The sequence below is a fragment of the Aedes albopictus genome, chromosome 3 (genome assembly GCF_035046485.1).
Source record: "Aedes albopictus strain Foshan chromosome 3, AalbF5, whole genome shotgun sequence".
Classification (NCBI taxonomy): domain Eukaryota; kingdom Metazoa; phylum Arthropoda; class Insecta; order Diptera; family Culicidae; genus Aedes; species Aedes albopictus.
Genome location: NC_085138.1, coordinates 314,876,605 through 314,892,965, shown reverse-complemented (window position 1 = coordinate 314,892,965; position 16,361 = coordinate 314,876,605). Strand labels below are relative to the sequence as shown.

The 16,361-nt window shown below is 37.9% G+C and overlaps 1 protein-coding gene across 7 annotated transcripts in view; it reads right to left on the bottom strand.

Moving 5' to 3' along the window:
• Positions 1-16,361, bottom strand: part of LOC109425809 (solute carrier family 12 member 4) — an 836,994-nt gene that overhangs the window by 281,569 nt on the left and 539,064 nt on the right. For all 7 annotated transcript variants that reach the window (XM_062842513.1, XM_029865597.2, XM_062842512.1 and 4 more), the window contains exons 4-5: positions 12,838-12,958; positions 12,146-12,279 (exon numbers count right to left, since the gene is read on the bottom strand). In XM_062842513.1, coding sequence (XP_062698497.1) covers positions 12,146-12,279; positions 12,838-12,958 — 255 coding nt within the window. The remainder of the gene's footprint in view (positions 1-12,145; positions 12,280-12,837; positions 12,959-16,361) is intronic.

Here is a 16,361-nt window from a genome sequence, read left to right as displayed (position 1 = left end):
ACCGAAGGGTCTCAAATTTTTTCGAAACTTTTTTCACAGGCAGGGTTAATAGATAAATGTATGAATAAAAAAAATGAAAAAAAAAATCAGGGTCGCCTATTTTCCAGGATAACTCAAGTTAAATTTTTTGTTTTCCCCTGACAGAAACAGTATTTTTTTTAAGAAAATAAAAGAAAATTTTCTCAGGACTCCAAAAAAAAATGAATTGGGAAAAGTTTTCCAAAAAAATTTCCACAGTTGAGAAAACTCGTAAAGAAAAGCCGAAAAAACTTTGCCCGAACTAGTGGAAAATTTTCAAAAAAATATTTTTGAGAAGGTAATTTTGTAAGCTTCTATCGCTGAAATTTTTGAAATGCACTTTTTTTTTTGTTATCCCTTTCGGGACGGAGAGAAAAAAACTGAAATTTCCATACAAATTGCCCAAATTTGACGCTCCAGAACACTCAAATTTTTAATATACTAGCTGTCCCGGCAAACTTTGTCTTGCCATGATATGGTGGTTTGACAGCTGTTGAGGAAATCGCAGCAACGCACTCTAGATTGAATTCATTTGAATCACGGCAAATTTCTTCCCGGCCCATGAAGAAATAATATTTTTACATTCTTTATACTTCTGGAATAATTTTCGTAACTTTTTATGTATATAAACACAGCCACCATGAATACGAACCAAACCGTGCAAGAGTCATGCTGATCGGTTCATCCGTTCTTGAGTTTTGTTGCCTCAAAGGGACGTCAAACTCATTTTTATATATATAGATCAACACTTTTTCTTTGACATTTGCAATATGACAATTTCCCTTCAATTTCATCAATACAACACTAATGTATTGTTACCATGCCAAAACGCTCATTAGAAACATTTAAAATTATCATTTTGACACTAAAGTGTGTTTACATGAAGCGGGTTTCTGCTCGTTCACTACATTCAAAGTGAAAAAACTAAAACTGCGCTAAGGTGATTTAAGCGATAAACTAAATGTAGTGACGTTTTTATTCCACCGAGAAGCAATTAAATTCACATATCCGTTATGTATTTTGCATTACCGACGTAAGTTTAACAAGAAAGTACGATTACTTGTACTTTTTAATTGAAACAAAAAGGCACGGTAAATAGGTACCCTAAAAATCAATGGTCTCCATTCACCGTGCCCCATATTGTCCCATATATCTAGAAAAAATCTAAAATTTGAACATTCGTTTTTCTAATAAAATCTTGCAAGTTATTACTTGAAATAAATTTAAACGAAGAAAATTCCCTTGACTGGGTTGTTTTGATCATTTTTAAACAAAGTAGAATGAAATTATACACGGTGAATGGGTCCCTACTACCACGGTGAATGGTGACCTACCACGGAATTAGGCGACCCTACTACCCTTTACAAATTGTACTATATCACCAAATTTTGTGAAAAATTTTCTACTTCTGTGGATATTGCTTTAATTTTAACCTATAATGAAGGCAATTAAAAGCGGCACCAACAATGTTTATAAGACTGGTGTCAAATGACAGCCCTTATTTGCCCCGAATCCTATTAGATCCACGATGAATGGTGCCTTGACGGTATCATAGAAACAAAGATTTTTTTATGAAAATAAAAGTAAATTTTCTCAAGAATAAAAAAAAGAACTGGAAAAGTTTTCTACATTATTTTTCACAGTTGAAAAAATTCATAAAGAAAAAAAAAAATATGTCCGAACTCGCGGAAAATTTTCAATAAAATATTTTTGAGAATGTAATTTTATAAGCTTGACTCGCTGAAATTTTTGGAAGGCACTTTTTTTTCGTTCCTGAGTTATATATAAGTCTATATTCATGGCTTCATGGTCATTTTTCACAATATTGGCCATAACTCAGAAACGAAAAAAAAGTGCATTCCAAAACTTTTAGCGATTAAAGTTTATAAAATTACCTTCTCAAAACTATTTCTCAAAAATTTTTCCACGAGTTCGGGCATAGTTTTCCCGACCTTTCTTAATACATTTTCTCAACGGTAGAAAATTTTATGAAAAACTTTTTCCAGTTCATATTTTTTTTTGGATTCCTGAGAAAATTTGTTTTCATTTTTATAAAAAAAAAACTTTCTACGATGTGTTACGGGTATAAATATGTAACAGATGCTTCGTCATTGAGTTATGAGTTTTCAAAGAAAAGGCGTAGGGTAACGGAGGTATTTTGGCCCGGACATGTTTTTTGGCCCACCTAGGGAGATTTAACACATTTTTCATATAATCCCTACAAAAAATTGAGTTATTTTTATTGGAACATGAAAAGTATTCCACTACGTAGTAAGCTTCATACTGGTTTTCAGTTGAATATGCTGTTTTGTATAAAAAAAGAGAAATTGTTTTTACTCCCAATAAAAAGCACCAAAATCAAAGGAGGTGACATATTTGCAGTCAGTTTCGAAGAGGTATTATATTTTTTACAAATGAACATTTATACCATGTAAATGTAGTAAGAGCTTTGTTAGAACTCATAATGAACAGTTCTCAAGCTCGGTGAATTGATAATATGTATTACAATGGAGATTTGAGGCATGGCTAAAATATGTTCAACATAATCAGATTAGAATATATTTTGGACCACCTGTCAGATTCTTCTCTACAGTTTTTTTTTCTACAGGACAAAAACATTCACGTCAACCAAATGTATTCTGAAAACTGATAAATAGTGTACGTTGGGGCCTCCTGTGACCTGGGTTGTTTTACGTTCATCCTATAATGTGATTGTTATGAATTCGATTGGCGTACGAACAACTTTCCGTCGAAATGGAAGTTTCAGGAGTTCTTTCATCCAGTTGAGAACATCTATCCATCTTGGCGATTCTATGATGACTGAGACAATATGTAAATAATGTAGGTTTTATAAATTACGTACCATTAAAACTATACTATTTTTGACTACCTTTCAGTTCGTTACAATATTTGTGTGTAATGCCGTTATATTCAGCACACACACTTCCCTTAAATTGTCACGTAATTTATACATCATGCCTTACTCCATGCAATAATTAATGAGTTATCCGTAACATTTTTTATGAAACACTTTACACTAGAATGTGTAAAATTAGGCGAATTTAACAAAACATCTTCCTCTTTGGAACGTTACGCAATTTTAAACGTCCTCTATATAAAAAGTTAAAAAAATGTTGTAATCCTCACGTAGTTTCATACTGTGTATGAAGTTTTGCGAAAACATCAGCATTTTGTCAAATAAATAAATTTAATGAGGTGGGCCAAAATATGTGCACTTGGTGGTCCATAAATAAAATCAGGTGGTCCAAAATAGAAGCCAGAGATCCTTCAGGAGTTTTGTAACTTCTTGTATTTACTACCAAAGTTTTGAGTTTTCCTCTATTATGTTCGACAGAAAACATGTTGCTTTACGTTATGCCCACTGAAATTATTCGTGTTTTATAGCAAAATACTTTTTTTTTCGTTAAATTGTTCAGCCACTTCCTTAGGGGGTCCAAAATACCTCCCTCACCCTAAAGGGCACATTTGGACATTTTTTCACGAAATTGGCCGGGCCATAACTCAAAAACAAGAAAAAAGAGCATTCCAAAAAATTCAAGCAATTAAAGCTTATAAAATTACTTTCTTAATTTTTTTTTTGAAAATTTTCTACGAGCTCGGGTATTGTTTTTTTCCGTTCAAACCCGTTCAGTGGTTTTCAAAAGTATTTCTTGATAAATTCCTGGAAGATGTGCAGTTCGTACTATAGCTGACGCGCAGTCTCGAGGCAGCTTTACCGGACGAGAATGAGAATACGATGAAAATGAACTGTTGGACCACTTTCAAATTATGTACACGGAAGTTGACCTAGAAGCTCAACGGTACAGGCGAAGGCTTCTTCCCTCGAAACGAAATGTGTAGTACACAAAGTCAAATATTTGACAACCTGGGTAAAGGCAAAGAGCAAACCAAATAACAAGTTTTGCTATTGTATCTCATTTTACCATTCTAAAGTTATTTATGAATAACACTAAATAACTCGCTAAGAACACAAAATGTTATCATTGCAAAATTTGTTATTTCTGAGTTATTATTAAATAACAATAAATACTGATGATTTGCAAAATATGCAATCATGACAAGATCAAATATTGCCATTAAAAATGAATAGCTAAATGGCAAAACTTATTTTTTTTTTTTTATCTAGTTCGTTTATTTATGGCTCAATCGCGTTCAACGCTTTACGGAGCCGAGATTCATTTTTTTGTATTCAATTACATACAACGATATTGCTTTCTTATATCAAGGTTAGTACTGGGAGGAGGCCAGGGTACTCGTGGCTGCTCGAGGTTAGCGGGTCACATAATTTTTAAGGAAAGGCATGGTCAGGATAAGGTTTCAGGGTTTGCTGTAGCACATCCGGGAGGTATCTTGGCTTTTGGCGTCGCCTCTGGTGTTGGCATGGGCTTGTCACGGATTCTCATCTGCCGGATGGCCAGGAACAAAACACAAAAGGACAAAACACAGAGAAAAAAAACTGAAGCGAAAAAATACAGGGAGATTAAACCTTTATACAACACATGCGAAGAAACTCATAAATGGACCGCATATAGATTAGATCGCGGGTTCCCAACACATCCCTTACTGGAACAAAGGGTTGTCTACCTCGGGCCTCAAGGGTATCCAATAGTAGCGCTCTGGAGGCGTCATTATCCGGGCATTGCCAAACTACGTGGTCGATGTCATCATAACCGGAACCGCACTTAGGGCAAAGATTGTCGAGCGCAAGATTTATTCTATGCAAATGCGCGCCTAGCGAGTAATGGTTAGACATAAGTCTTGACATCACACGTATGAAGTCTCGACCTACATCCAAACCGTAATGCCACGCTCGCAAAGAAACATTAGGAATAATAGAATGTAACCACCGTCCCAGTTGGCCATCTCGCCAATCATGTTGCCAACTTTGAAGAGAACTCTGACGAACTAAATGGAAAAATTCATCGTATGAAATTCTTCTATCATAGATCTCACCTTCCTGTGCGCCCACCTTTGCGAGAGTGTCCGCCTTCTCATTGCCATAAATTGAGCAATGTGAGGGGACCCATACAAAGGTAATCTTGTATGATCTTTCGACCAGTGCATACATCTGCTCTCTTATTTTTGTAAGAAAGTAAGATGCATGCTTTACAGGTTTCATCGACCGAAGTGCCTCAATCGAACTAAGGCTATCCGAGAAGATGAAGAAATGGTCTGCGGGCATGTTAGAAATCATCCCCAAAGCGAAGTCGATTGCTGCCAGTTCAGCAACATAAACAGAACAAGGTTCTTGAAGTTTCCGGAAGGCGGTGGAATTTTCGTTGAAGACACCGAAGCCAGTGGATCCATTAATTCGAGACCCATCAGTGAAGAATCTCTTACAGGAATTGACATGTTGGTACTTTTCGTTAAAAATGCGAGGAATAGATATACACCGAAGTTGATCTGGTATTCCATGAATAGCTTGTTTCATGGACAGATCGTATTTAACAGAGGAACTGTCATTGGTGAAGTGTGCACGAGGAGGATTATAACCTGGGAGGCTTATGTCAGATGACATGTAGAACAGATAGATTCTCATGAATTTCGACTGAGTGTTCAGTCTGAGCATGTCTTCGAAGTTTTCAATTACAAGTGTGTTGCTCACTCCACATTTAATAAGTAACCTTAGCGAGAGTTCCCAGAAGCGGTTCTGAAGAGGTTTCACCCCTGCCAGGACCTCTAGGCTCGCATTATGCGTTGAGTGCATGCAGCCGAGGGCAATGCGCAGACAACGGTATTGAATTCGTTCCAATTTTATTAGGTGGCAGTTTGCTGCTGAGTGGAAACAGAAAGAGCCATACTCGAGAACAGAGAGAATAGTCGTTTTGTAAAGTTTTATGAGGTCTTCCGGGTGAGCACCCCACCATGTTCCGGTAATTGTTCGTAAAAAATTGATCCTTTGCTGACATTTTTGCACCAAATACTTAATTTGGGTACCCCAAGTGCCTTTTGAATCAAACCAGACCCCAAGGTATTTCGAAGTCAAAGATTGGTCGATTTCTATTCCCAAAAGATTGAGTTTCAGTTGGGCTGGGTTCCGCTTTCTGGAAAACACAACCAATTGAGTTTTTTGCGGAGCAAACTCGATCCCCAAACCTCTTGCCCAAATGGACAGATTGTTTAAGGAACTTTGCAATGGTCTTTGCAACATTTCTGCATGTGGGCCTTTTAGAGAAACCACAGCATCATCTGCAAGTTGTCTTAGCGTGCATTGTCCTTCCAGACAGCTATCAATGTCTTTAACATAAAAATTATAAAGCAAGGGACTTAAACATGAGCCTTGGGGTAGGCCCATGTAGCTAATTCTGGAAGTTGTCAGTTGCCCGAGATTGAAGCTCATATGTTTTTCTGACAACAAGTTATACAAGAAATTATTTAAAATTCCTGGAAGTCCACTATTGTGCAGTTTTTCTGACAATATTCCTATGGAAACTGAATCAAAGGCACCCTTAATATCCAAGAAAACTGAAGCCAGTTGCTCCTTTTCCGCATAGGCCAGTTGAATATCTGTTGAAAGCAACGCTAGACAATCGTTTGTTCCTTTGCCCTTGCGAAACCCGAACTGTGTATTTGAAAGCAATTTATTCGATTCAACCCAATGGTCGAGTCGCGATAGGATCATTTTTTCTAACAATTTCCTTAAACATGATAACATAGCAATTGGGCGGTATGAATTATGATCAGACGCTGGTTTACCAGGCTTTTGAATAGCTATTACTTTGACCTGTCTCCATTCTGGCGGAACAATGTTGTTCTCCATGAATGAGTTGAACAGGTCTAGTAATCGTCTTTTTGCGATATCTGGGAGATTCTTAAGAAGATTGAACTTGATCATATCGCGTCCCGGAGCGGAATTATTTGATGAAAGAAGAGCCATAGAAAATTCCAGCATAGTGAAGGGTCTGTCCAGAGAACCGTCTCTTGAAGATGTTTCCCAAGAAATCGGTTGTGCTGGGACTGAGTCTGGGCAGACCTTTTTCGCGAAGCTGAATATCCAACGGTTGGAGTATTCATCACTCTCATTAGAAGAAGAGCGGTTTCGCATGTTGCGAGCCACTCTCCAAAGCGTTGTCATTGAAGTTTCTCTTGAGAGACCCTCAATGAAGTGTCGCCAATAACTACGCTTTTTCGCTTTCAGCAGGTTCTTCAGCTGTCTTTCGAGCTTAGCATACTCTTGAAAAAGATCTGAAGTACCATGCCTACGAAAAGCTTTGAAAGCATCAGATTTTTTAAGATACAACTGGGTGCAATCATCATCCCAGCCTAGTGTGGCTGGTCTTCTTTTGAAAGTTGCACTTGGAACTCGTCGCTTTTGTGATTCTAATGCACTCTTGTATATCAGTTCAGACAGGAATCGATACTCATCCAAAGGTGGGAGGGGGTTGAATGATTCGATGCCAAAAGATACCGCTTCTGCATATTTTTGCCAATCGATATTCCTTGTGAGGTCAAAAGGAACCTGAACTGGTTGGACTGACCTTTCACTATTATGCTTTATGGTGGTTATAATGGGCAAGTGATCACTACCATGAGGATTCTCGATTACCTTCCACAAGCAATCGAATGATAGTGAACTTGATCCCAGTGATAGGTCGAGACGACTTTCTTTGCCGTCAGATGCGATACGTGTCACTTCACCTGTATTTAAAATGTTCAAATTGAAATCGTCGCACAAATCATAGAAAATGGCCGCTCTATTATCGTCATATGGTTCGCCCCACCCTGTACCATGTGCGTTCATATCACCCAGAATTAAAACTGGATGTGATAGTGCAGAAACCGCATTCCAAAGATGACGGCGGTTAATTGAAATTCTTGGAGGAATGTAAACGGAAGCTACGCAAAGATCTTTACCCTTTACGTTTATTTGGCAAGCGACGATTTCTACGCCAGGATGAGTTGGGATTGGAATTTTATAAAATGAGTAACTTTTTTTGATCCCCAAAAGTACTCCTCCGTAATGGTCATCTCGGTCCTGGCGAATAATGTTGAAATCGTGGAAGTTGAGTTCGTCTTCAGAAGAAAGCCATGTTTCACAAAGTGCAAATATATCACAATCAGAGTTGTGAACCAAAAATTTAAACAGGTCTAATTTAGGTTTTAAACTATGACAGTTCCACTGTAGTACAGTGATCATATCTTGAACCTCGGTTGATGAATTATCCATCAAAAGATATGATCGAAGCAAGGAGGGGCCATGATTGTGTCAAATTCCGAAGATACTCTTCTACTGCTTGGAGAAAAATGTCTAGTATGCCTCTGAAGGAGTCGGAAAGTCCGAGGGCATCATATAAGCGATCCACAAGTGCCCTAAAAGTGAACAGTCCTCGTTTGGGCTTGATAGGTTTTGCTGAAATTCGAGGAGCTTTTGTGGCTTTTTTCTTACCACCTTGTCGAGAATTTCTTTTTGAAGTATACTTAACATTTGGAGGCGGAGGTTCTAGGTCCTTGCTACAGCAAGGAACTGCACCATCAGAGACCTGCTTCTTCGGAGTTTTTAAATTCCCTCCGCCTCTTTTGGTAGTTGTCAAACTGTTGAGGGAAGACTTTAAGAAAACCTTTCGGCGCAATCCCGGGGAAGATGGTGACTTCCTTTTTCCGGATGCGTGTACCTCCGAAAAGGATCCACCCTCATCAGTTTCGCCATCGTCCTGATCATCGGAAGACAACTCCTGATAGGGATTTTCAACAGGGACAGCTGACTCAGACATTATAGCGGGCGGATTCGATGATTTCACCATTTCCGCGTATGTCTTCTTGGAGCGCTTAATTATGGAGCGACTCTCATTTTGAATACGCTTTTTATAGGCCGGGCATTTTTGCAACTCGTGTAGTTCTTTACCACAGTAGCTACATTTTTCAGCTTCCTGTGTGCAAGACTCGTCGAGATGAGCTTGGTTGCATTTGCCACAACGGGGCTTGTTGTCGCAAAAGCTAGCACTGTGACCAAACTGCTTGCAATTGGTACAGTTAAAAACCTTCGGCCTAAAAAGACGTACTGTGTAAAAAGCATTATCAATTACAACAAATTCCGGGAGGACGGAGCCTGGGAATGTCACTCGAAAAGACCCTGACGGTGAGTAAACTTTCTTGTCACCTTCCATGGATGCCTTTTGAAGAGGTTTGCAATCAAGAATACTCACATCAGCGATCGACCTATTATTGAACCGGCCTACACCGGTCTTGATGTCATCGCAGGTCAGCGTTTCGTCGAGGATCTTCCCCTCCACCTCCACTTCTCGTGCATTTATGTATAGGGCATATTCACATGAGAACAACTCGTGCTGGACAATTTCATTTGCTGCTTTGTAACTAGGTGCGGTTACACGCAGCTTGGACTGTTTCACTTGGTGAATAACAGTCCCGGGATACTTACGCGTCAGCTCTCGAGAGATTGAGAGCACATTCAAAGGTTTGCATTTGCGCCGGAAATAGACAACCCAAGGCCCAGGCGAAGATGGCTGGTAAAACCGCGTCCGAGCAATAATATCTTTAGGAGGCGATCCGCCTCCATTCGGATCATCCATGCGGGAGTACTCAACCGTAGGATTTCAATATAAGCGGAAAAAGCGGAAAAAATCAATAATAAACCAATTCAATTCAATATTCAATGCTATATTTAGTTTTGGTGTGAATTAAAGAAAAAAGGATAAACTTATATTTATTGCGAAACGATATTTTTGACACACCCTATCGACAAACCGCAATGGGAGAGAGACAGAAGTGGAGCCAGCAAAAAACGACCTTGGAAAAAACACTAGTTCAAAGCATCAACAACAATTGAATGCGGAGTAGGTATACCTATAGGTATATGATAAACGTTTTCTACTTATCCGTTTGCTGCAGCAGCTGACCGTCCGCAACCGTAGGTAGGGAATAAACGCCTGCTGTGTTGATGCTGCTGCCGGAGTAATAAAGTCTACAATGCCGAAGTGACTTTATTCGCTGTTTGTGGCACGATACCTGGCAGATCTAGTCTACCCGGTTCGCTTCCTTCGATGGCGCTTTCACCTGAGCACAAAACTTTGCACTGAACCGAAAATAAACGCGATCAAAAACCCACGCGGGCGGTGGGGAAAAAGATCAAACTAATCCGCAAAGGTGCCGTGTGAAGAGATCGGGATCCTGTCAACCGACTCGTTCGAGCGCACAACAAGGAATCAAATGGCAAAACTTATGATTGGTTTGTTGGGAATAAGAGCTAGCAGAACAAAAATAAGAACTGACTTCGTACCGAAAAAAAAACTCAATAATAACTATTTTTTGTTACTATAAGATCAAACCAAAGACAGAACATTTCTGAACTCGAAACTGAGTTTTTTTTCTCAATCATAAGAGCAAAATTTACCATTATGATAATCTCTTTTGAAATAACTTATTTTGTACTTACTTTGTTCTCAATAACTCGATAATAACTAATTCAGTTATTTTACATTTCAAAATATCATCCTTGGTTTGTTCTTATAATGATAAAATTAGTTATTATTGAGTTATTTTTCGGTACAAATTAAGTTATTATTTTTGTTATTTTAGCTCTTATTCCCAACAAATTAACAACAAATTTTGCCATTCAGCTATTCATTTTTAATGGCAAACTTTGATCTTCTTTTGTTATTTTCTTCTGTCTAAAATTTCTAAAATCTTCTGGGCCTAAAATTTAAATTTAGGTGAAATCTTCTTTTTCCAACTAGCATCGGGATATCTATTGATTGGCCTCTGATAATTCATTTGATATCTGATCCAGCTTTTGTCAAGACTTTGCGATGACTGAGACCTTACAAGTAACATTTTTATTGAAATAGACTAGAAGAGGTTCTTAGAACCATCATAAAACCAAAATCAATTGTATAAGGTTTAATGACGGTTGTCAAAACTTCTACAAGACTTATTGGTCATCAAAATGTTACTTGGACTGACACACGTAATTCATGTTAGTCACAGTTTGCAAACATACATTTTGATGTTGGTTGATGGCATCAACCATACATTGATCCGTTTGCATTGTGACCACCAATTTTAAACTGATGTTGGTCAAACATTGGTTTAACATTTGATATGTCTTCACCTAACTCTGAACAGACATCCGGTGGAAATTTGAATCAGGCGTAATTTTGCATGGATATTCTTGGTGTGCGTGTCAATTGAGAAAGAATCATTACTCTCTTGATAGACGGTGCTTTGATTGCCTTAAAACGTTTGAAACATCCTCGTTAGCAATAATGGCTGAAAACATGCTTTATTGTGCATAAATCATCCCGACAGCGAGGGATTGCCTCAAATTAATGTCCTAATAATGTACGTTTATTTACTGCCCTCGAAATCGTTGATCCCACTCTTCTGCAACCCCTCGCTCATGATTTTGAATTCACACTTGATTTACACCATCAAAATCGCTATAATTTATTGCAGATTGAGCACACTCAATAAACGCCATCTGCACACACCGTTATCCCGCGCTATTCCTATAAATTCTTTCAAACAGCCTAACCAGCAACAACATTCCTCCACTCACTTTGGTTGATTCCGATGAAAAATTGCACAAACAGGCGTAAATTCCTAGTGAACACCACCTCCCCCCCACTGACTGTTCCTATTCCAGCCATCAACGATGGTAGTTTGGTTTCAAATTGCTAATGATACTTGTGGGTGGAGGCGTAAACGGGAACTTCGATTAGGAAGACCTACTAGGAGTAGGACATTTTTTGGTATCAGTTTGCGATTAAAGCATGCTAAAAGTAGCATAAACAGTAATTGTACAGGACTCACATGACATAAAAATTAGGATATAAATTAAATTTGAATTTTCGCAATTTAAGTTTTTAGTACAATATGTTCTCGTCTTTTTGATTGTTATTTTCCCAAGTGACACCTCAATTTAGTATTCCCACCAATTCGGGCAGCTGTGTGGGGTTCAGTTGATGTTGTTATGAAAGTTGATATTAATGATATTATCGATATCGAAGCCTAATGTATGTGGGGGATCGAAGAGGATGATTCCAATGGATTATGCCTGATAGTGATGATGATGTTGTTGATGATGATGAGGATGATGATGCGCGCATGGGTGAGATGCGTTATTTGATATAAAATATTCTTGTAAACATACCACGCAACAACAACATAATACAATTAAAAACCCAAATATAGCTCCGGCCGTACCGACTACCCATGTTAAACGGATGAACAAAATTACACCGAAAATATTCTGTATACACGGCAGAAAGACACCGATTAGTGTGCCTGTAGTAGGTAGTGGTGGTTGGTAATCAGAGTTGTCATTGCGCCATTCCGCCCGGGATTGGCAATAGAAGAGAGGGATGATGGAGTTTTATCGGATGATTAAGTTGATCATATTACACCACAGGGAGGAATCCGTTTCCCGTTTTGTGTCAGATACCATTTACCGGGGAAAACAATGTTGTAGTATCACCCATCCGGTTAGGGGTGTGTGCAGTTAGAGGGAGAGAGAGAGAAAGAGAAAGGAAAAACCAGTGTGAGATTCTACACCAATATAAAAAAAATATGCGGCGGTATATTCACTGTTGTTATTGCTTCCGAGAAATGCCCGTAGCGCAAAATATCGATTTAAATCTGGCTTTTGTGTGCATCTGAAAGCCACGACAACGAGTGGAAAGTTAAATATCCATTGTTTCGATATTTGTATTTCAATCGAATTTGGCTGCGAGCAATTTTCAGTCGCACGCTTTTCTGTCACCGAAGTTGTTTTAAAAAAATCATGCATTCTTTTTTTTTTTTGCAAAACTACATTATTTATATTGAGGACCAATAAGGACTTACCCATTCGGGCCGAGGGCTGGGCAGGTTTCGCATCCGGATCCGTTGCGGCCGGTATCGTGTTGGAGTAGTTTGCCAGGGACGAAATGAGCGTGGTGATTTGTGGTCGTTCCTGGATTTCCTCCTGTAAAAGATCAAAAATAAATAATAATATGAGAAGTTTGAAAGAATTTTTTAATGTTACATCAATTATTATATTATTCTATCAACTTCAGATAATACAAATATTGCTATTATGGCCGACTTGAAAATACCTATTCTTCTCAATAAAATGTATTTGCTTAGATTATTAGACAACGTTTTTTTCCAGAATTTATCAGTTTTTTAACAAGTTTTGACAAACACTCCCATGAAACTGAGTTTTTCTCAGAATTTGTAAAAAAAAACTGGTTAGGTTCTACAGAAACTCCTTATGATTTCCCTATGGATATTTCAGGCAAGGAAGACTTAAAAAGTTCCTGGTGGAATTGCAAAAATAAGTTACGAAATGTCATTCTATATTTTTTAAGATACATACTCGTATTCGTTAAGGAATTGCCGAACAGAATTTCAGTAGGGCTCCCGATTTGTTTTACCGAAATATTTAATGATTGTAATAATGCCCAGAAAGGTGTTCTGTAGAAGTAATGGGTTAACGCAAACAGGAATAATAATTGGTATTGTTTGTTACTCTTATTGAAATATCTTAGACGACATTTAACCCTTTGGAGCCGGAGGGGTCATATATGACCCCGGCGATGAAACCGAGCATAACAAACGTGTTCTACACCAGCGAGGTTGCGTCGACAGCGGCGAAAAAAAAACGGCTCCAAAAGGTTAAACAGATTTTAAAATGTAATTTCTGGATATTTTGTTGGGGAATTTCTGGTAAAATATATACATACATTCTTAAGTGAACATTTTGATAAAAATCCTACCGCGGACAATTTCTAGCCCAACTTTGAGAACATTTCATAAGACATTCATGATGAAATTTAAAGAAAATGCTGGAAAAGTTATTCTGATCTTGTTGCCAGAAAATATTTTCGTAGAAAGTTTCAATAAATTTGAATCGGATTTCAGGTACAAATTTCAAGAATTTGGTAAACATGAAACCTTTAAAATAATGTAATGTAAATCATATATTTTTTTCAATATTGTTTTATGGCTTCTTCGGAAATTACTTTTAGAATTTTTTTTAAAGAATTCCTTTGAATATTCTCACATGAAATGGTTTAAAATAAACAGATTTATCTGACTAAACATGTCTGCGATAGGCCAGCCAAGGGCTGAAAGTCTCTCAAATAAAGATAAATCAATCAATCAATGTCTGCGATAACTCCACAGAAGTCCAATGCTTTTATGATGATCTTAAGTGGAGAATTTCACCAGACAATTCATAAAACGTCCTCCATCCATTATTTTTTTACGAAAAATTCTAAAGAGCACCGTTTAGTAGTTGCCAATAAAAAACGTTCGGGGATTGAAAGCCATTGAAATAATCTAATGTATTTTTAATAGTGTTTTGAATGTTCCTGCAAAAATAAATAAGAGACGTTCTAGGCTATTGAAGAATTATTATTTTTATTATTTATTTATTTTAAGGACCCTTTAACTGAGTTGAAGTCATTTGGGTTGGGTCATTTGGGGAAATATGATAAAATGACCAAAACTTACTTCAGTAATATCTTAATATGCATTATTTTACTTTGCAGAACTTTTGCCTCTTATTTCTGAAGAATACAATCTTTTATACTTTTTTTTCGCACTGGCTTTCAGCTAATTTTTCCTTCGTTATTTTCATAGGTATTGACCGAGTTATTTTTTTTTTATTTATTCGTATTTCACGATGCGACCCTATTTTATGGAAAACCGATAAAACTATTTCCTTAAACTACCACGGCAGACTAGCAGGGAATTCTGTTGAATATTTCAAAAGATTTTGTTTAAAAAAAAATCTTAAAATATTTTGTTATTCCTATGTATCCCTAAGGGGTTCAGGATTTATGTGTGATAATATTTCCCATTAGATTAATTACAAAGACGTCTAAAGCAATATCACCGAAAATAGCTTCGTGATATCAATCGAAAGTTTACTATGTGTAAAAATAATTTCAAAAATTTTCAGTATTTTCGAAAATTATGAAAATAAATTTGCCAAGTTTAATGTGGTCTCGCAACGGAGCTACCGAAAGATTCACTAAAAAAATCTTCAAATGATTTATCAATGGTCTTTTTACAAATGTATCCAAACAGAAAACACACAGTTTAACGGGCACGTAAAAAACTGATGCCTTAATAGTCTACCATAACTATGTTGTATTTTGTTTTACTTTACCAGGGTTTGATTGATTTGTCTTTATTAAAGAGACTTTCAGCCTAACTTTTCCAGGGCTTGTAATTAAAATATTAATATTTTGAAGGCAGAACATAATATTTTGTTGCAATAAAAGCTTTAAATGCTTTTTGTATGGAGGAATCCCTTGAGAAATCTCCGGACGAATACCCGAAGGAATTCCTTTAAAAATCCCTGGAGAATTCTTAGAGCAATCCCCGGAGGATTTCTTGGAATAATAACCGGATAAAATCCTGAAGGAATCACGAGAGGTATGACTGGACGGATTCCCGGATTATTCCTGGATGAATCTCTGAATACATCTTCTGAATTTTCTGGATGTATCCCCGGATAATTCCTGGAGAATACCTGGAGTAATATTTGGATGAATCCCCGGAGGAATTTTCTGGATGAATTCTTGGACAATTCCTGGAGGAATACCTGGATGAATCCCCTGAGGAATTCCTGAAAGATTTCCTGGAGAAATTTCTGGAAGAATCCGTTAACGAATTCCAAGAGATCCTTGGATGAATTCCTGGAGCAATCCTTGAGAAGTTCTTGGAGGAAACCCTGGAGGAAACCCTGGAGGAATCCCTGAGGGAATCAATAAAGATGTTATTGGCGGAACCCCCGAATGAATTTCTGGAGGAATCCCCGGAGAGATTCCTGGAGGAATCCCCGCCCAGAGAAATTCCCGGATGAATTCCTGGGGAAATTCCCGGAGGAATTCCCGAAGGAATTACCTGGAGGAATTTCTGGAAGTATTAACGGAGGAATTCCTGGCGGAGTTTTCGGAGGAATTCCAGGAGGAATTCTCGGATGAATTCCTGGAAGAATTCTCGGAGGAATTCCTGGAGGATTTCTTGGAGGATTTCATGGAGGAATTCCCGGAGGAATTCTCGGAGGAAGTCCCGGAGGAATTCTCGGAGGAATTCCTGGAAGATTTTTTTGGAGGAATTCCTGGACGATTTCTCGGAGGAATTCCTGGAGGATTTCTCGGAGGAATTGCTGGAGGAACTCCTGAAGGAATTCTCGGAGGAATTGCTGAAGGAATTCTCGGAGGAATTCCTGGAGGAATTCTCGGAGGAATTCGTGGAGGAATTCTCGGAGGTATTCCTGGAGGAATTGTCGGAGGAATTCCTGGAGGAATTCTCGGACGAATTCCTGGAAGAATTCTCGGACGAATTCCTGGAAGAATTCTCGGACAAATTCC